This window comes from Aphanomyces astaci (genome assembly GCF_000520075.1).
Source record: "Aphanomyces astaci strain APO3 unplaced genomic scaffold supercont1.4, whole genome shotgun sequence".
NCBI classification, from domain to species: Eukaryota; Oomycota; class Saprolegniomycetes; order Saprolegniales; family Verrucalvaceae; genus Aphanomyces; species Aphanomyces astaci.
This window is the reverse complement of record NW_009798267.1, coordinates 1,828,448-1,847,953: the sequence shown is the minus strand read 5'-3', so window position 1 is coordinate 1,847,953 and position 19,506 is coordinate 1,828,448. Positions and strand designations below refer to the sequence as shown.

Sequence of the window (19,506 nt, the reverse complement as noted above, 5' to 3'; positions counted from 1 at the left end):
CATGATGATACGTGGAACGTTGTACTAGTAGACCTTGTTATATTTAGTGTACTGTGGTCTTTGAGTACTAACGTTACCTACTAAAGTGTACTAGTAGCCACTATCTGCCGAACTAGTCCACCGAATGCAGTCAAAGTAATAACGAATGCCATCGACAAGAAGTAGCAACAAGATACCTCCAGGCACTCTATAGCGTTGTTGAACCATCTCAACGGTGGTTGATCCGTCTTCCTTTAGAATCCATTTATATATATATATATTGGATAGCTTTAGTGTTTACAAGGGCGGGGTTTCGAGAATTGGCAAGCTCAAGCTCGACACACACGTCGTGGCGTCGGCCGTGACCTCCATGGTCCGCGAGGGATCAACTTGGGTGAAATGCTTGGCATCGTGGCCACATATGCGGACCTGAAGCCGCGCCTTCCGCGGCGCTTGAAACGCGATCGGCAGCAGGCCAAACGTCACTTTCGTGCACGTGGCTATCGGTCGCCGATCGCGTTCGTAAAACGAATGGCGGGGCACGTCTGGGTCTGGGTTGTGCGGCACTGGGTCCAACAAGTACGTCGGCGAACTCTGACGACTCATGCTGCCGCCCGCGCCATCTTGCGGGGCGTGTGCCGCTCGACATTGGCCCTCTGTCACATACACAACATCCGAGTCTTGGGTGACAAGTGTGACATAGACAAACACATCCCCCGAGTGCGGGGCCGCCGCGGACGCGAGCCACAGCGTCAGGATTGGAGTTCCCACAATCTACAATATATATATATATATATATATATATTGGCAGAATGTTTTTCTAGTGATTCCAACGCAGGCATAGATAGTACTGTACCGTGACGGAGTGGTCGAACGGCAGAGACGTAAACACCACGTGATTCGCTGCATGCCATCCATGGTACTGCATCGGCTCGTACACGTCGATGGTCGCCTGCCAACGAGAAACGCCGCCGAGATCGCGCTGATATTCCACATTCCACGTGCATGAGCCTGGTTGAATGGCGCGGACGTCCGTGACCAAGGCGCGGTCGTTCATGGACAGGAAGAAGTCGTGTCTAGTGGCGTGGGGAGGCGGCCACGACGTTGCTACTCGCCATGTATTGTCGCCCAACGTGAAGTACTCGATGGATCCAGTAAACGTGGCTGCAGAGCAGGCTGTGACATCGTCGTTCAAATGGTGTCGGAAAAATGAAACGACTCGGTTGACGTGGTCACACGCACTGCGTTGGTGGATTTGTGTGACAGGGTTATAGAATTGCACGCCACTATGGTTCCACGGCCCAATGACCACCTACAATACATACACTAGTATGCACACAAACCCCATATTTGGTGGTTGTATGTATGACTAAACTTGCAAAATTCGCGAATCAATATGGAATCACGCCTGAGTTCTGATTGGTTGAATATACTTGTCCTTTAAGAGCCAATCAAAAACCACTTAAAAATGGATTAGCCAATAGCGTCGATGATTCGTGATGCGATTCGGCGGCGATATCATTCGATTCGACGGGGTCTGGAAATTCGTAGTATCGAATCCACAATACCTGACTACGTTGAGGGACTAGACTGAAGCCTTGCAGGGAACTGCGCACAGTCTGGTCGTACCAGCCCGTGTAGTACAGCATCGGCACCTACATATGTACGAAGAGAGTACATCCAGTGTCGTGTTTTGGTTGGAGCTTGTTATATGAATATATATATCATAAATAGACCGAGAGAAGGGGGCATCGAGGGTATTATATTACCGTGGACATTTCCATGGCGTGACGGACATGACTCAAAGACAAGTCACCCGGCGTAATGTTGCCATTTGTATGCGAGTCGCGGTTGAGCGATGGATGGATCTACACCATGATGCTATTTAGTCGTGTCAATTACTACTATTGTGCTTTCGAGTGAAATTTCATTGTGTTGTGGTTTCTCGTTGGAATTTAAATCGATTTGATTGGCTACCTCAGTTGACGTCAACATCATTAGCCAATCAAAACCTTTGCAATGAAATGCAACCAATCAGATCGATTGTGGATCAGTTTGGCCCCTCCCCAAATTTGTATCAAGTCGACAATAACGTTACTATTATTATTATCCATGATTTTGCAACACAGTCATGGCAACGAAAATGTCGAATAATTTATCAAAATGTCAGGTAAAATGGACAAAAAGGGCTAAAATCTCGTACAACCTAGAAAAGATTTTACCTCTGCTTTCCAATTGGTTTCGTGCTCGGCTACAGCACACACCTACTCATGACCACACAAGGGGGTGAACTATATTGATATAAAATCGAGGTGAAATCTCACCAGGTCGTCCCAGTCGCGGGATGCAGGGGTGACGCCTTGAAAGAACAGCCGACCTAATCCCATCATGGCCGGCAGGTCGCTCATCGCATTGCGATCCAAATACGCCGTCAACTCGGCCCATTTTAGTGTGAAAAAGTGTTGCGCAATCCCTCCTATTATACTCTTCAAATCAAATCGACCACCTGGATGGAATATACTTACTATATATAAATATGTATGGCATATATTTAATGCTTCAATCTATATATATATATATATATATATATGTATGGATATATAACAACTGTTTGTAGTAGAATCATCATACCCGGAGACGCAATGTCGCTGTACATGTCGTAAAACATGTACATGGGCACGCACGCTTTGATGGCGGGGTGGTGGGTCGACACTGTTAGGTACGCCGCCGTGGCTTCGTAGCTCATGCCCCACAGCCCCACGCGACCGTTGCTCCACGGTTGTCGAGTGATCCAGTCAATTACGTCGACGCTGTCTTGGCGTTCGAGGACGTGCCTACACATATGTGGATTGTGTTTAGAGAATGCGTGGCTGGTAGCGTGCCACGTCATTTGATTGACCAACCACGGGTGCAGTACAGTGCCAAAGGACGCGCCCGTGCCGCGAATGTCCATGGCAACGACCGCGTAGCCAGCTCCAAGCATGCCTTCGTAGTACCGAGTGTGGAGAAAGCTGAACGGGCGGCCTTGGTTGGCCAAGAGACGCCACGGCCAGCGAAGGGAGATGGATCGAAAGTACCGCGTTTGCGTGAGAATGCAAGCTCGAGGTGATGCGCATATGCTGTCGGTTGGAAGATACAGGTCAATGGCTATGCGTGTGCCATCGGTGGTAGTAATGTACTGCGACGTCATGGTGTACAATGGTGGAGTTGTTACGTTCGATGCTTGATAGTCGAATCGATCGCTAGGTTGAGGTCGCGCAAGGGCTGCCTTGATCTTCTTGTACGGAATGTACACAACCAGCGCACATAACAACAACTACACACCAAGCAGGATGAGACTATGGTTGATCAGCGACGGAAATATGTACGGGAAACAGCAAGACGGCGCTCCCAAACAGCACAGTACCCGTGGCAACCTTCCCTACCCCATGTATCGTGTCATGTACGATAAGGCGTGGAACGTACAGATGAGGGTGTTCCGCGGGTAGACTTCGTGCATGTTCATTGCTGGCTTCATCACCCTTGTCATTTGACACAAGTGTGTGAAATTAACCGTATCCGGATATCTAAATGCATGTCAAAAAGTCCGAATTTTACCAGTCTGCACTGAATTGAAATGTCCAAACGACGAACTCATGATAACAACGCGATTTGAACCAATAGGAACGCCCTACTCAGGCCGGTCAAACAGACTTGTCTACTGTACCAGAACAAGGCTAATGCACAATGATGCTGACATTTCCGTTTTCACGACCCAGGGGCGATGGTACATATGTTGTGTTGATGAAGTGGAAAGTGATCTCCCGTCGCTCTACATACTGTACCGATCGAAGTACAGTAGAGAGGTGATCCGTCGTCGCCTTAAGGACAAGGTCCGTCCATCCCCTGAGTCAATTCAACTGGCCAAGACTAGACCAAGACTCGTTCACAGCTGTACTGTATGCACCCATGCTCTCATACCGGTAATGTCCCATTGCAATCATGCCGGATAAACGGACTTTTATATGCGGATATCCAATGGGAACACGTTGTGAGTTTTCAATCCGCCAATCAAACTGTCTTTCGTGGGACCAAGACACGCACGAAAAAGTATGATGGCGACTTCGTCATTCATTTGTGAATTCGCCGAGCAAGTTGTTAAGGCGATGGTGGAGCATGTTGTGTTGTTCAAGTGGCAGGATGACGCTACCCCCGAGGCCATCGAATCCGTTGGCCAATCTATCTTGGCCTTGAAAGACAAGATTCCTGGCGTCATCGACCTCGCTTATGGCGAAGACTTCACCAAGACCCGCTCCCAAGGGTTCACGCACGCGCTTGTAGTCCGCATGGCCAACAAGGACGTCGTGGCGTTCTACGATGCGCACCCCGAGCATGTCAAAGTGATCACTCAAATCCGAACCATCGTGGACAAGATCCTCGCCGTGGACTTTGAATCACCCCGCCACACCCCCAACTAATGCCTGTAATACCATTGTTTGACCCTAGTATGTAGCTTGTTCACCACGAACCAAATCAATGAACATACCCGCATAACGTTAAGACATTCATGATGATTTGGAGGCCAATGCATGAGCTACCGACTTCTCCTCTTCGTGATCATACCGGTAGCGTTGATCGTTTTTCATTCTGATAGATTAATCTCATTTGGGGAGTTGAGAAAATTGTAAAACCATCGGTTTATGCCACTTATTTATACCATCGATTGAGTGCCATTTATTTATTTATTTATTGGTTTTGGTTCAGAACAATAATGCCAATACTGTACACTATTAATAATACCAGTACAGTATTAACCTCTGGTTTTGTCAAATGATGCAGGTATCGGATTGGTGGAAATCGTTTGGGGTATATCTTTCCAAAGTGATCATGTCAACCAAAGCACGCGGTAAGTTGACCTTGGAGCGCGTGCTGGGGCTATCGACATGCAGCAATGCTGGACTCAGCGTCAACCGCGTAACGGGAGATATTGCATATCCCGCGGGATGTGTTGTTGTCATGTACAACTTTCAGCGAGACAAGCAGACGCGGTACTACCGTGTGGAAAAGCCCGTGTCTTCGATCGCGTTCTCGGTCGATGGTGCATTGCTTGCGATCGCCGAGAAAGGCCAGGCGCCATCCATCACAGTATGGGATGTGGAGACAGGTCAACTCAAGGCAGAGTTCAAACGACACAAGTACGGCGTGATTGCCATGGCGTTCTCGGCCGACTCTCGCTTCCTCGTGTCCATGGGGTTGGTGCACGACAAGATGCTGTACGCGTGGGATCTGTCCACAAACGCCGTTGTCGGCGGGGCGGTGGTCGAAGACAAGATCTACGCCGTGGACTTTAGCGCGGACGGCCGCTTCTTTGTCACTGTGGGATATCGTCATGTTCACGTACGCATCATGATGTCCTTTCTCGTGGATGTTGATGTGTGCGTGTGTTTTGTAGTTTTGGCCCCTCGATGATGACAACATGTTTCGAGTGACCGGTAAGGTCGTCGCTGACCCCCCGTTAGTCGAGCTCGCATCGACCCCAGCGACCATGTCCCGTCTCGCCGACGCTACGTTTGTAGACGTGGGCTGCGGCGCATCGAGCAAGACCGTGGCGCTCACCGCCGACGGGTTTCTGTGCTGTTTTGGCGGAACCGTGATGGAGCGCCTAGTGTCATTGCAAGCTTCTCGTGGCTTTGCCATGTCCGTCTCGGCCGACGTCGTGGCGGTCGCCGGCGCCGCCGCCACCATCCGGTTGTTTGATCCCAGCACACTCGAGTACAAGCAGACGTTGCCGTTTCCTCCCTCGCATGGCCGCATGAACGACAAAGACCAGTTCACTGCCGCCTTTCTCACCCCCCCGCACCCAGACGAGTACGCGGCGGCGGTCGCCGTGCGCGTGGTGGACGCTACCCATGTGGTCGCAGTGTACGCCGACCACACGTTGGTCGTGATTGAGCGGTCGACGGGGACCGTTCGTCGAACGTTCTTTTTCCACCATGGCGCTGTCACAGATTTGCAACTGGTCGGGCGGGTTCTAGGCGTGGACGCCCGCGGGCGCCCCCACCTGTCGAAAACGTCCAACGCGCCGGATGGGACGTTCGTCACGTGCTCTGACGACAAAACCATCCGGTTCTGGCACCTCGACAGACACAAAAAGTCGCCACCCCACACCACCTGGGTCAACCCGTACTGCCCCGAACTGCTGCATGTCGTGTACGCACAAGGCGCGACCCCCTCCACTTCCCCCCTTCCCCTCGCCGTGATCGACATGCACAATCCGAAAGACACAGCCGACACGCGCGACGGCTTGAAATGCGTCGCCGTGTCCGACCGCACTGTCGCCGTTGGCTCCAACGACGGAGCCATCCACGTCGTTCAGCTCGACTGGCCAGCGATGCCCCAGCGGATCCTGGACAAAGCGCATGCGACTGCGGTGCTCACAGTCGCGTACTCTCCGTCGGGGGTACTGCTCGCGTCGGGGGGGCGCGACCGGCTCACGCACGTCCATGACGCCGCACACATCCGAACCAAAACACTGGAAAACCACTCGGGCGCGGTGGTGGCTGTGCAGTTTACGGCCGATGGCAAGCGATTGATCTCGGCCGGGGCCGACCACAATCTCGTGTTTACCCAGGTACAGTTTATGGCCCTTGAGTATGTGTGTGTGTTGATGCCAAACACGTGACCTCTAACCATCTTTGACACACGTGATTGATATATTGTCGTTTTACCCAATATTTGGACGAATTTTATGTTGATTCACCAAATCTATCGATCGATTCTTTGCCCTGAATTTTGTATGTCAAAAGGTGTCCTGTGGTGTTTGGTATCACACTAATTGGAGTCACAATCTAATTTGATGATGGTTTCCTGCAATCTGATTGGCTAAATCCTTCTTCCGATTAATTCTGACCATTCATTGGGATGTGTCGATGATCAGTCGCTCCAGTTTAGAATAAACACACACAACAATATATATATATATATAATATACATAGTGATGATGTGTATCATTTGTACCGAATCCACAATATGTGATAACGTTTATGTACAATCATTTTATGCACACGTTGTTTTACTGGGTTCTTGTACAGGTGAGCGAGCACCGAATATTTCGGTACAATTCATTTCCCGTGCAAGGCGGCAAACTGCATGCGATGGCCGTGGTGGACAACGACTATGTGCTGACGTGTGTAAATACATGGGTGGATGTGCATACGCTCATTAGCAACAAGCACGTGCAAACGCACCACGTGGGCGAGCATCATCGCGTGGCGCTGAGTCCTGGCGCGGCGCTTGTTGCGTTGGGGGGGTCTTCCCACGACAAGTGCATTTATATTGTGGACTTTCACTCGGGTGAAGTGCTGGCCAAGGCGGCGGGGCACGGAGACGCCGTCACGGGGCTCCAGTTCACGCTGGACGGACGGCGACTGGTGAGCACGAGCAACGACGGATGCATCTTCGTCTGGCGGCTCTCGGATGACCTGCAAAGTGCATTGAAAGCCAAATTGCGCCCCGTTGCCCAGGCTATGGAACCCCCACCCGCCCCGCCGCTAGTCCTGAAAGTAGTAGCCCCTGCACTTTCGATTATATCACCAAATTCTGGGACAGCAGCGCCCCTCCAACACATTGAACCCACCGCGGCAGGTGGAGTGTTACCACCACCACCACCCCCGCTACTCCCGCCCCCGCCACCAGCCTCCAAGTTGCCGCTACCGGCCAAACCCCAACCGATCAAACCTCCTGTTGTGAATGCCACTGTGGAAAATGAACTGAAGGAATGGCTGGCGGCACGAAATCATCACACCAAAATGGACGAACCAACGCCAAACCTTGTCGAAACTGACGACGTTGGATCGGGGGCGGGGCCATCGCTGCTCAACAAAGAGTTGGTGCCCCACTGGGCTCGGACGTTTCGTCAACCACCGCCTCAGGCCAGTGACGCCGCCACGTCATCGCTGGAAGACGGAGGTCCAAGGGCTCCAGGTGGAAAGTGGTCGGTCAATGCAATCCCCGACCCATTGAAGCACGAAATCACCGTCAAAACGAACGACGACGAGTCACCCCCACGACCTCCCACGACACATCCCCCTGTCTCACTCGGAGAGATGTCCAAGGTAGTTCCCAACTGGGCCAGGACTATCCGACAGCCCAAATCCCCCAAGACAATCGCCCCAACGAGCCAGACTAAATGGGGAGCTCATGGCGTGGTGGATAGCATTGCGCTATGCGACGACGACAATGTGAGCAGCAGCAGCGACGATGACGACGTGTTGGAAATGAGCGAAACGCTGTACATCAAGCAGTCGAATGGCGAGTTGCATCAGGTCGAAGTCCCGTTGCCTCCAACCGCCGCGTCGGCGCTGCTGCCGACGTCGTCGTGGTCCCTTGCGCACGAACGAGACCTCCTCAAGAAAAAGAAGAAACAGCAAGAGACAGCCAACGCTGTTGCTGACATGCAAGCAAAGCTTGGTCTTCTGGGCATTTTGAAACCAAAGCCGCCGACGCCTGTGACATTGGGGCAGCATAACACAGTGGACAACGAAGGAGCAGCCCATGGAGCGCTGGAACTCGCTAAGTCGCCAGTGCACGCGTCGATCGTGGCTGGGTATGCGGCTGAATTGGAGCCAGAAACCAAGTACAATAGCCCTGATGGTAGTGTTGAACCACGAGGTAGTCGAACGTCAAACAGCAAGAATGGTGCTGCCCACTCTCCTGTGGACGTGTCCGTGCAGCAAAACGTCGTCTCAGATGCAAACCAACAACCCTTCGGCCATGTCGTTTCAGAGGACAAAGCGGACGCTGTTCAAGCAAAGCCTCCTCCAGGGCATCAACCACGCGACGACGACGCCAACCGGACGACTGCCTCAACGACGAAGGCCAAGTCGTCTGTGGACCAAAGTGTGGACGTGCAGAGTTCACTGAGTCATTTTGTATCGGGGTACCTCCCCCCCCAGCAGCAGCCGAAGGCTCCAACGACAACGGGCAACGGATCTACACTCGTGACGAGCTTCGACACGAGTAGTACCCTTGGGGTAGATGCATCGTTGAGCCAGTTCACTTCGGGCTACAATCGATCGCCTAAAGCTCGTCCAAGTGTCGATGTACCTGTGGACATGTCCTTGAGTCAGTTTGTATCGGGGTTTCATCCAACAGAACATGAACAAGCTACAGTCGTCCAGCAGATCTCTACGACAACCACACCAAGGGAGCAAGACAGCGTCGACAGGACGCCCGTGGACATGTCGCTCAGTCATTTTGTATCGGGATTCCATCCAGATCAAACGCGTACAACCCCCACCGACCAGCACACGTCGGCTGCTCTCCCCATTATCATGGAGCAGCAAAGCATCATCGTCGATGAGACGTCGACCCCTCTGGACATGTCGTTGAGCCAGTTTGTATCGGGGTATGAACATGCTGCTACCCCCCCGTCTCCACCACCCGCACTAGTAGTACTGCCGCCAGCATCAATCATCCAACCAAGCGTCATTGATTGGACGCCAGAGAACTTGTCCCTCAGCCATTTCGTGTTGGGTTATTCCTCGCCCCAAGAAGAATCAAATTCCAGTCAAGCACAATCAAAAGACCTTGGACCTCTACTACTGCAAGATCACAACGCGTCGACGGGTCCACACTTGAGCGTGGACTGCACTACACCGGTGGATGCCTCGCTGGGCCAGTTTGTTACGGGCTACTATGGACGACAGGTCTCAGCCGAGCACGACGACGACGTCGATCTTCATCATGTCCTGGTGGCTGCAGACGTCCACAACCTTTGTCCCCGTGATTCCCTTGAGCAGCAGTCGCTTGAGACAGCCAGCGAACCCCACAGCGCCTCGTCCAGCTTTGACGACGACGACAATGGTCATGCGCTTTCAAAAGACGTATCGCTGAGCCAATACATATCTGGATACCGGTCCAGCGTCGAATTGGTCCCAGTGGACATGTCGTTGAGTCATTTCACATGTGGGTATACCAGTCAAGTGACTCGGGGAGCTCCTCGAGATCCTCCCATCCTCGAAGACCACAACAGATCCGTTGAGTCCAATAGCAGCGTCATCAAAGCATGTGTGGACAGTGATGACTCGTCGAGTCCACAACACTTGGAAGGACTTCATCATACCAGCCAGATGATGGCCGTAGAGTCCGATGCAAGTCGGGACAAGGACAAACTAGTGACCATCTCCGTGAATGTGCCAGCTGCGGCAGCTTGTTCAACTTTGATTGACACAGTACATGTCCCCCCCCCAATCAAAACGATTGTGCGTTCCCTAAGGTATGATGTAGTAGTACCTACCACAGATATACATTCTTGTTCTGTAGACATACTCGTCCTGTCCCCTTCTTGCCCATTATTGAACGAACTCAAAACATGTTGTAGACACTTGGAGGTGAATTTAGAAACAACTGTGCGCCAACTCGATGCCATTCGACCCGGGGACGATGCCGACGGTACGATAGAAAAGCGTATTCCGTGGGTACTACTAACATCATGGGGTGCATGTAGTCGCTGAAATCGTCGCGTTGGCTGCTACATTGCGGTCGAAGATTGCACACTATGCCGAGAAAACTCATTAAAAATAAACACTCGACCTTGGTGCTATGTATGGTTTCTTGTATATTTTAATACGTGCCATTGCCGAGAATGGCCACGGCACTGTGGGAGAAAATCCCTCCGTTGCCGTACACGAGTGCCCGTCGGACGTTGGGAATCTGACGGTTCCCCGCACAGTTTGTGATCTGATGGAATGCTTCAATGACGTTGTACATGGCAGGGACTTCCCATGGCGCCCCAAAGGCCAAGAGGCCGCCGTGGGTGTTGATGGGGAGGATGTCCTGCACGCGCTTGTGCTTGCGTTGTTTGAGTTCAAAGTACTTTTCCAGCATGTATCGTCCGCCAAAGCCTTGGGGGGCCAGGCCCACGGCCTCCACGGCGCGAATCAGACAGACTGGGTAGCAGTCGTACAGCCCGAAAAAGTCGATGTCGCGTACAGAAATGTTGGCTTCTTCGTACGCTTGCAACGTGGCTACATATCGTTTTAGTGCAATTTGTGTCAAAACTGCAGTACCTTGTTCACACGAAAACATGTCTTCGTCAATGTCTTCGAGCGCCGGAGGATACAACGGTCCGGACGCTTCGCCCCCGCCAATGATGACTGCGCCAGTGCCCGTCGGAATGCCCTTGCGCTCCATGAACCGAGCCGATGCGACCAGCAGCGCCGCGCCGCCGTCTGCTCGACGGGCACACTCCAACAAGTTGGTCACGGATGCCACTGGGGGGGACGCCAACACGTCTTCGATGGAGCGAGGGGTCTTGGTCAATGCCATCGGGTGCTGCGATGCCATGATCGACATCACCGCCGAGCACGCCGCCAGTTCCTCGCGCGTCACGCCAAAGTTCTTCATTTGGTAGTTGGCCACGCGATCTAAAGGAAACATGGATTATGCGGCCGCGGGTTTTAGATGGGGATTCCATGGATACCGACCGTAGCCAGACGGAATGACAGGCGACGACAAGCCAGAATTGGGATGCCAGCAGGTCTGGTCGGCGCGGCGAAGAAACTCTTCGCCGGAAAGTTGGCGCACGGCGTCCCCGGCTACAACTGCCACGCAGTCGACGCCTTCGGATTCCTACGATTAAGTCGACGTTCAAGCTCGTTCGACGATGTTGTGGTGGATCCATGGTCGTTGTACGTACCACCATGCGCTTTGCAGCCAAGAGGGCAGTGATGGGACCGGCACCGCCAGTATCGACAGTGCGCACGACTACATTCTTCGCAGGCAGCATACCAATATGCGAGGCAACGTAATGCGCTTCCATGAAATGCGGGTCGGCGAGCGAAGGCACAGCGATGAGGCCGCCAATGTCCTTGAGCTGGACACCGATGGCCGAAGTGGCGGAAAGAAGCGCTTCCTCCATGAGCTCCACGGGAGATTTGACAGACTTTTCAAGTGTCGTCCATCCCGTGGAGATCAGTCGCACAACCTTGGACGAACGGGTGGGTGCCATGATGCCGTCCGTAGAAGCGAATTTGTGGAGTTGCCCAGTGAAGGTGTTATCAGTGGTGTCGTCGTTCCAAGTGTGTTAGAATGAATGTTTTACCTACGTATTGTGTCGGTGGTACACTTTCATCGATTGGCTTGTAAATACTCGTGTGATTGGTCCGAGCGCTCGAAATAAAGCAATTGGATTCGCTAATTAGGGTATGCGCTAGCGAATGAAATCAAGTGATTGCTTTAGCGCAATACCATTGGATATAAATGATTACAAGAACGCAATGCCATTGGATGGATATCCTAGTAGATAGTAGCATACTGTACTCGGAGTACTACCAGATTTCTGAGTATGCGACAGGCAACAGTTGATTTGAACCTTTCAAAATGCAAAGGGGGCCTTAAAATTCACTATAATTGGCACATACAGTACTCAGTTAACTTTTGCTGCCGCCGATCCGCCTTTTGTGGTTGATGTTCGCTTGTGAACGACGCGGCCAACAAAAACTCAAGTACGAGGCACACGAGGCTAACAACACCTACAACCACCCAATTGATGGACGACTTATTCACAGCAGCGAATCGGATACGACCAGTGACTTCCTCGGAATTCGACCAGCCACGCCACGTAAATGCTGGCTTTTTTGGGGTAACATCGTTTGGAGGCAGCAACAGAAGGGATGGGAAAGTTGTTTCCATGCGCCAGCCTGGAATCAATTTTTCAACGGCGGTGGGGTTTGCATACGGCACCCAGTGCAGTTGGGAGCACGAGCGAGTCTTCTGCTCTGTCGCCAAAGTTGACCCCTGCAAACTCCAAGTACTGTGTAGGGTTCGTACGGTGCCGTGGCCATACACGTCCAACTCATGACCATCCATCTGGCCTCGAAATGGAAACCCCAGCTTGAACTTGATGCGATTATTGGTCCGCTCTTGTTCAATTTGTCGGATTTCGGCAGTGGCCGCTGGGAGCTGGTAAAACCTACTACGTACAGTAGTCCCCCGCAATAGGGAACCCACAATAAATCAATATCCTCGCAAAATATATTCGTTCACAAGATGGTGCAAAATAAATTTAAAGAGGCTGATTGAAATTTCAAACGACACATGTTGCGAAAATGCACTTGGTTGTCAAAATGCCGTCAACCTCGACACGGATGAGACTCACTGTCGAGCAAAAGCGCTCACTATTGACGCACCACAAGTCCATCCTGGCATGAGAGGACTTGAAGTGCGAATTTGGGCTCAGCATGCGTTTGGGCTGCCACGTGTGCCCCAAAAGTCGACTATGCGACTATGTCTCGTTGGCTCAACACCCAGAGTGACCACATGGACGTGCATCCGTCACATAAATCAGCACACAAACCTCGCCTACCGGACCTCTACAAAGTAACTCTAACTGCTGGCGCCATACGGGTATACTGGACGAAGAGATGTATGATTTGATCGAGAGTATGAACAACCTTTGAGGAATATAATGTGCGCATTGCTGTTGGTGTGCGTTTTGTCTTCTGGAGGTTGCCAGGGTATCAACCCCCTCCGAATATGATGTCCATTTTTGAATCCAAGCACTTTCCAATACCATATGCTAACTCTTGTCCAATCAGAATCGAGCTACCAATCAAATATGCCTTTTTAACTTTATACTTGTGTAAATTGAAAACCTCTAAAACCATAGCGCCAACAAAGGTTCCCTACTACGGGGGACTACTGTAGTAGGAAATTTGTATGTATTTTATTTGAATTAAAACCAAATTAAAATAAAAAAACAAAATGTTTACAGTATTTGTCGTTGATCTGCACCATGAAATACAAAACGCGAATATAATTCTATAATTCAATACAATCTTGAATAAATTAAACAATTCGAATATTTAAATAAATTCTTCAAATTTAATTCCATGGTGCAATGGTACGACAAAATGTCTAATAAAATAAATAATGTACGCAATATATATCTTATAGTTAACTGTAAACCCAATGGATCGTAACTATTACCTCGAAGTAATAGCTACTAGTATCAATTACTTCGTAGTATGTACTGTATATATATATGGTGGATTCGGTTCAAACGTCAGACCTGGTCGAGTCAAATCTCGCCACCGAATCAACGCTATTGGGTGATCCAATTTTGAAATGTCGATCTGACTGGCTCTTGTAGAAAGGACAAGTCAATTCATTTAACCGATTCGAACTTTCAGCGTGATACACTGTGGAACGGATACATACAGTACCGTATTCGAATGCACAACGCGAAGTTTGGACGTTTATTGCGAATTCACAATCTTATTCCGACAACAACAACAATACTACTTTGAAGTAATATCATACAATCCCTCACTGTCCAAGAGATATTACGATATTTGGACATACTTGGCTGGAACTGCCGTGTAGTTGTCCATCATGCCACGCACACTGGGGGATACAGGTCGTAGCCATGTGTCCACAGTCGCGACGCCCGTTCAAACTCTTCTCCGTCAAACATCCACGGGGTATGCTAATCAACCAGCACACGCTTTTCGGCATGGCATTTCCCAAACGAGAAACCTGCATGCACCCCATAGTGCCTGCAGGTGGAGTTTCTCCAGCCTGTGGATGGAGTCCGCCCCAACGTTTCGAACGTTTTGAAACCCACCCCGCTTGGTTTGGCATACACGGTTACTAGAGATGACTTCTCGTTTTCTTTTTCCGTAAAAATTGAAAGCAAAGTAAAAGCAAGGGATTTTATATCGACGATATCGGTGATAACGATTTTTCCATATCCGTAGACTAGATGGAGCCAAATTCGTGGACTTCGTGGATGATCGGCGAGGTCATTGTGAAGTCTTCCCATGGGTCATTCGCCGTTGAAGCATTGGGGCTAGTAACGATAGGGACGACAGAGGCATACGAAGCATTGAATTGATTGAAACTCATGTTGTGTTAGTTCAGTTGTACTATCTATAGGACGCTCGGAAAGGCGTAGCTACGAAGGCAAGGAGTGGCTTGCATCTAAAGTAGCACGCCTCGGCAACTGGCACCAAAGCGCCAGCTGCAGAGGAGTGCTTCTATATAAGTACTTATCTGGTGATTTTAAGATATCGTTGATAGCCACTGGTACAACTCCGGCCGGATGTACTGCTAGGCGCCGTCGACTAAGCTGCGGCGTCGGCGCCGCCTAATTTGCTTTTCGTGTATACATGTGATGATTCTACGTCACTATGCATAAAGATGGAGGTATATACTTGTTCGCTCCCACCGCACCTCTGATCGACCTCCACTTCATCCACCGCGCCTCTGATTGACCTCCACGGCTTCTTACAAGTCAACAGATCTGGCCAATCATGGCCGAGGATTCGAATCCCCAAAATGGACCCATTTCAGAAGTTCCGGAGTTTTCCTCAACCCTGTGAAGGTTATTTTAAGGATAAAGATAAATATACTCATCTCCGAAATCTCCCTACTGTTTGCTCTTCGCACTGTGTTGTACAAGGTAAGTACGTCGTCACCGAAACAGCCAACACCCATCGGGCGATCCAGGAAAACTCGTGTGCATGTTTTTTCAAATACAAAAAACAAATGTTGATATGTTAAACAAACCAACTTGAATGCATTCTTAGCAGTTGACGTCGCCTGTGTTGAGAGCTCGGTAGAGCAAGGTCGAATTGGTCGCGAGCACAAACAAGTTGTTGCGTTGAACTGACACATGCGCCATGTTGGAGGATGCGCCGGGGAGGTCGAACCAGTTTGGTGACGTGGCGAGCCCAGCGTCGGCGCACTGGATTTTGCTTCCACTGGTCACCACGCCACAGAGGCGGAGACCGTCAAACGATATTTGGGAGTACGTGGCAGAGTTGGCGATGGCCTTCCAGCAGGCCGTGCCGGACGCGAGTTTCGTAGACGTACCTGTCCACAGCTTGTTGGTGGCATCGAGGCCAAACAAGAGACCATTGGCCACGACCAGTTGCTTCAAACTGCCGTCCAACAACGTCCAGTTGGGGGTGCTGGACTGGATGTTTTGCCATGCACAGTAGACTTGCGACCCTCTGTTCACACCGCATAGCACCGTGCCGTCGGTCGCAATGTTGTTCAGGGCCCCCCACTGCTGCACCCAACTTGGGGACGTAGCCCTGCACGTAGGTGCGTAATAGATGGCGTTTGCAGAATTCACACCGTAGAGCACTCCATTGGCGCCCACCACCACTTGTTGGAGGGCTCCTTGGAGTTGCACCCACGCGACCACCGACGGGTTGTTGGCGTCAAAGGTACTGCAGTAGATGGAACCGGCGCTGTCAGTGCCGCACACGTTCGAACCGAACGACGACACAGTCACGAGGGCGATGTTTGGGGTGGGCACCACAGTCCACGCAGCAGCGACATTCGATCGAGGGGTTGTAAGGGGGGTTGTTGTAGGAGTAGTACCAGGCAGTAGATCTTGGTAGAAAATGTGCCCAGCGGCGTCGACGCCGTACAGCGACGCGCCAAACTGACTCACTTGCGCCAGCTCGCCTTCCAATGTTGTCCACGTTAGAGAGCCGTTGCCATTGATCGCATTTCCGTCTGCTGACGAGCACACGACCTTTTGCACCGGTGTGACACCGCACACGCGCACTCCGTCGTACGAAACTTGCTGCAGTTGAATCGTGGGCACAAGTGTCCAACTAGCCACCCCCGACGCGAGCGAACCAGCGGTGACGATGCCTCTCCATAGTTGGTTCTGACCATTCACGCCATAGAGAGTCGACCCCGCGAGGGCGAGTTGGGTAACCGTGCCATCCAATCTCTGCCACCTGACGGACGCGGGGAAGCCGGCGGTGGCCGATGTGTTCGCGCAAAACACTTGATTCCGGGTGGTCACCACACAAACCGTCGACCCGTCGACGGTGACTTTGGAGGCTTCGCAAAATGGGGTCAATACTTCCACAAACGTGGCTGTGGGACCGACGGGGCCGGTGACGAGCTTGCCGTCGGTCTGGATGCCAAACACGATGCCGTCACGTACCGCCACGTGTTTAAACGCAACGTTTGGCAACGTCCACCACGACGCAGGTTGTTTTTTCTGACTGCAGTACACCTTGAACTTGCCGAGGGCATTCAATCCACATACAACGGACTTATCGACGGAAATTTGCGTGAGCGATCCAAGCACGGCCGACCACCCTGCTGGGGCATCCAGGCAAGGGGGCACAGGGTCGATGACGCTCTGGCCTGACACAACTGCGAGTGACAGGAATGCCGCGTTCACCAAGATCGTCATGCAAAAAACCATTGCTGGTGGGATGAAGGTGCGATAAACAAAAGTGGGGATAGTTGGTGCAATCTAAAATCGTCGGGTCATCGAATTTTAGGTGTTCCAAATTCGAACAAACATGGAGGACGAGAAGAATGCGGAACAGTATCCGTTCAATTCTGTCATAGAACATTTAGATAGCTACTTAGCTAGCTAAATGTTCTACTACCATTGAAGACGATCAGAAGTGAATCGTTTGATCAATAAAGATACGTAGAAATTTAATACCTCAAAGCACCCCTGACGTACTCGGAGCCAAACGACAGGGTATTGTTCGTGCATCGTATTGCAGCAAAATAAATAAATTAAGACGATTATCCTTAGCGAGTTGGCTTACAGTACCACAGATCTTCAAATCTCCTTTGCTAGTGAGCAGTAAGAGGGCGTTGGGAGTACCAGAGATAGAGCAATTTAGAGTAGCCAGACTAACTATAGCGAACCGGGGAGAAACTCGGCATACAACGTGATACCAAATTGTGTTCAAACCAAAACATGATAACAATTGAACATTTAGTATGATTAATATCAATCTCTCTCTACTGTATCTCACAGGGTCATATCACTCTTTCGAACATCTCCATAAGCTCTTGATAAAGTAACATTACAGGCAGACTTGCCCGATCAGCAGAATGCTTTCGATCGAATTTCGCCATCCGTTGGAGCCAAGGTGGGAGATGGCGCCGCTGTAGTTGTTGAATTGTTGTTGGAGCCACTGTCGTGGTAAGCGCTAGCGTAGTAGTTGGTGCCACCGTAGTCGTTGGGGCTAGCGTAGTAGTCGGGGCTAGCGTAGTAGTCGGGGCTACGGTGGTAACAGGACGTGTCGAGTTGAGGAGCAAAGTCGAATCAGTGGTGCTGACAAACACGTTGTCCCCTTGGACCGACACCACCGCAATGTTGGAGCCTGGCACGGAGTACCAGTCGAACGGCTTCGATGGGTCGAACGCGGTGCGGAGAATCGTGCTAGCCGTCGTAATACCACACACGCGTTGGCCGTCATAAGGGATCTGCGACAGGAGAGTCGGAGGGGGCAGAATGAGCTGCAACTTGATAGTGCCCGTGGAGGCGGTAAACAGTTGGTTCCACAGATCTAGCCCCACGAGGCGTCCGTTCGCCACCACGACCTGCCTCAGCCCGCCATTCAGTTGGGTCCAGTTGGGGCTGGATGTCTTGATGCTATTCCATATGCCCTCGACCTTGTTCTTGCGTGCACGGCACACACAAATTTGCCATTGTCCAACGACACGCTCTTGTAAATTTGGCCACTGATCTGCACCCACGCCTGGGAGGGCAGGATCTTGGGCGAGAACCACACTTCGTCCTCGATGTTGACGCCGATGATGCTGCGCTTGGACCCTACGACCACCTGCTCCACCTCGCCTGGCACGATCTTCCAATGCCGCACTGGATCTTGCTTTCCCCCGCACCCACCGCCACCACACGGTGGTCCCCCCCGGCGACATCGACTTAAGGGGGCTGTTGGTGTAAGGCGACGGCAACATCGTCCGGTTCGGGTACAACGCTTTATCCACGGCAATGTTGGCACCGGCAACGGAGTACCGGTTCAACGACTTCGTGGGGTCGTACGAGATCTGCGTCAGGGGAGTCGGAGTAGGCGAGACGATCAGCGGCCACTTGAGGCTGCTCGTGGCGATCTTGCCCGTGGGGGCGGTAAACAGTTGCTTGGACCTTTCTTAACCCCACGATGGGGTTGAGCCAAAGGCGATAGTTTGAGGGAAAGGGGGCTGGCATCGAAACACCACGACGTTTCCTACTGCAACCTTTGGAGATGGTTGCTAGAATTCAAGTCGACCTGTATACGGTTGATGATGACGCAGTGATATAGTACGGTGGTTGTTGTTCCAGGGAACGGATTGCGAGCCGTGTGAAACCGACAGGCTACAGTGCGTCGTCAGTGTAGATGCTCCAATGGCCCTCCAGGATGGAGACGGTACTACATGTATTCGAGGATATTATAACGTGATGTTCGATTGAATGTCTCTGGTGTATTCTATCGATCTAATAATAAGCGAGGAAGGCAATTAAAATACTTGAGCCCCAATGTACATATTCCACGGGGCACTTGCACGGCGGAGAGCCCGCCTTTTGGCACCAGGCGTTGAATCGTTGCCGATGCGCATACTCAACCAAAGCAACGTCCATGGCCAAACTCTAACATTGCTGATATGGTGTATCGTAGATTCTCAATTGAGACCCGTGCGTTTCCCATGGCAAAGATCGCAACATTATTGCAATGTGAGGTGCACTTCACTCGAACGAAAAGGTGAAAT

General features: G+C 51.3%; 8 protein-coding genes across 10 annotated transcripts in view; 2 read left to right on the top strand and 6 right to left on the bottom strand.

Annotated features, from left to right (window-relative positions):
• Positions 1-259: 259 nt before the first annotated feature.
• On the bottom strand, positions 260-3,501 carry H257_02783 (hypothetical protein). 3 transcript variants are annotated; one of them, XM_009826580.1, is made up of 10 exons: positions 3,445-3,484; positions 3,348-3,400; positions 2,883-3,295; positions 2,611-2,813; positions 2,304-2,455; positions 2,202-2,243; positions 1,749-1,847; positions 1,548-1,634; positions 836-1,291; positions 260-753 (listed from the first exon to the last, which is right to left on the bottom strand). In XM_009826580.1, exons 1-10 carry the CDS (start codon positions 3,482-3,484, stop codon positions 277-279), a joined length of 2,022 nt encoding a protein of 673 aa, XP_009824882.1. In that variant the 3' UTR covers positions 260-276. The 3 variants fall into 3 exon arrangements, with proteins under 3 accessions (XP_009824882.1, XP_009824884.1, XP_009824883.1); XM_009826582.1 differs by having other exon boundaries at positions 260-635; XM_009826581.1 differs by having other exon boundaries at positions 260-1,291; positions 3,445-3,501.
• Positions 3,502-4,057: 556 nt separating this feature from the next.
• H257_02782 (hypothetical protein) lies at positions 4,058-4,544 on the top strand. Its single transcript, XM_009826579.1, has one exon. It carries the CDS (start codon positions 4,071-4,073, stop codon positions 4,434-4,436), a length of 366 nt encoding a protein of 121 aa, XP_009824881.1. The 5' UTR covers positions 4,058-4,070; the 3' UTR covers positions 4,437-4,544.
• A 301-nt stretch (positions 4,545-4,845) lies between these two features.
• Positions 4,846-10,561, top strand: H257_02781 (hypothetical protein; the record flags this gene model as incomplete). The annotated part of the gene is made up of 5 exons (XM_009826578.1): positions 4,846-5,355; positions 5,411-6,589; positions 7,050-10,234; positions 10,340-10,410; positions 10,466-10,561. The coding sequence occupies 5 exons, from the start codon at positions 4,846-4,848 to the stop codon at positions 10,534-10,536; spliced, it is 5,016 nt and encodes a 1,671-aa protein (XP_009824880.1). The 3' UTR covers positions 10,537-10,561.
• On the bottom strand, positions 10,546-12,031 carry H257_02780 (hypothetical protein). Its single transcript, XM_009826577.1, has 4 exons — positions 11,657-12,031; positions 11,445-11,589; positions 11,028-11,384; positions 10,546-10,985 (listed from the first exon to the last, which is right to left on the bottom strand). The coding sequence occupies exons 1-4, from the start codon at positions 11,966-11,968 to the stop codon at positions 10,582-10,584; spliced, it is 1,218 nt and encodes a 405-aa protein (XP_009824879.1). The 5' UTR covers positions 11,969-12,031; the 3' UTR covers positions 10,546-10,581.
• Positions 12,032-12,389: 358 nt separating this feature from the next.
• Positions 12,390-13,159, bottom strand: H257_02779 (hypothetical protein; the record flags this gene model as incomplete). The annotated part of the gene is made up of 4 exons (XM_009826576.1): positions 12,390-12,491; positions 12,553-12,732; positions 12,790-12,931; positions 13,074-13,159. 4 exons carry the CDS (start codon positions 13,157-13,159, stop codon positions 12,390-12,392), a joined length of 510 nt encoding a protein of 169 aa, XP_009824878.1.
• Positions 13,160-15,458: 2,299 nt separating this feature from the next.
• Positions 15,459-17,539, bottom strand: H257_02778 (hypothetical protein). Its single transcript, XM_009826575.1, has one exon. The coding sequence runs from the start codon at positions 17,195-17,197 to the stop codon at positions 15,545-15,547; it is 1,653 nt and encodes a 550-aa protein (XP_009824877.1). The 5' UTR covers positions 17,198-17,539; the 3' UTR covers positions 15,459-15,544.
• A 300-nt stretch (positions 17,540-17,839) lies between these two features.
• On the bottom strand, positions 17,840-19,378 carry H257_02777 (hypothetical protein; the record flags this gene model as incomplete). Its single annotated transcript, XM_009826574.1, has 5 exons — positions 17,840-18,017; positions 18,080-18,391; positions 18,436-18,571; positions 18,621-18,904; positions 19,299-19,378. The coding sequence occupies 5 exons, from the start codon at positions 19,376-19,378 to the stop codon at positions 17,840-17,842; spliced, it is 990 nt and encodes a 329-aa protein (XP_009824876.1).
• Positions 19,379-19,461: 83 nt separating this feature from the next.
• The window catches only part of H257_02776 (hypothetical protein), a gene marked incomplete at both ends in the record, with an annotated part of 1,465 nt that continues 1,420 nt past the window's right edge, over positions 19,462-19,506 (bottom strand). The window contains one exon of the mRNA XM_009826573.1: positions 19,462-19,481. Within this exon, the coding sequence (XP_009824875.1) occupies positions 19,462-19,481 (20 nt within the window). The remainder of the gene's footprint in view (positions 19,482-19,506) is intronic.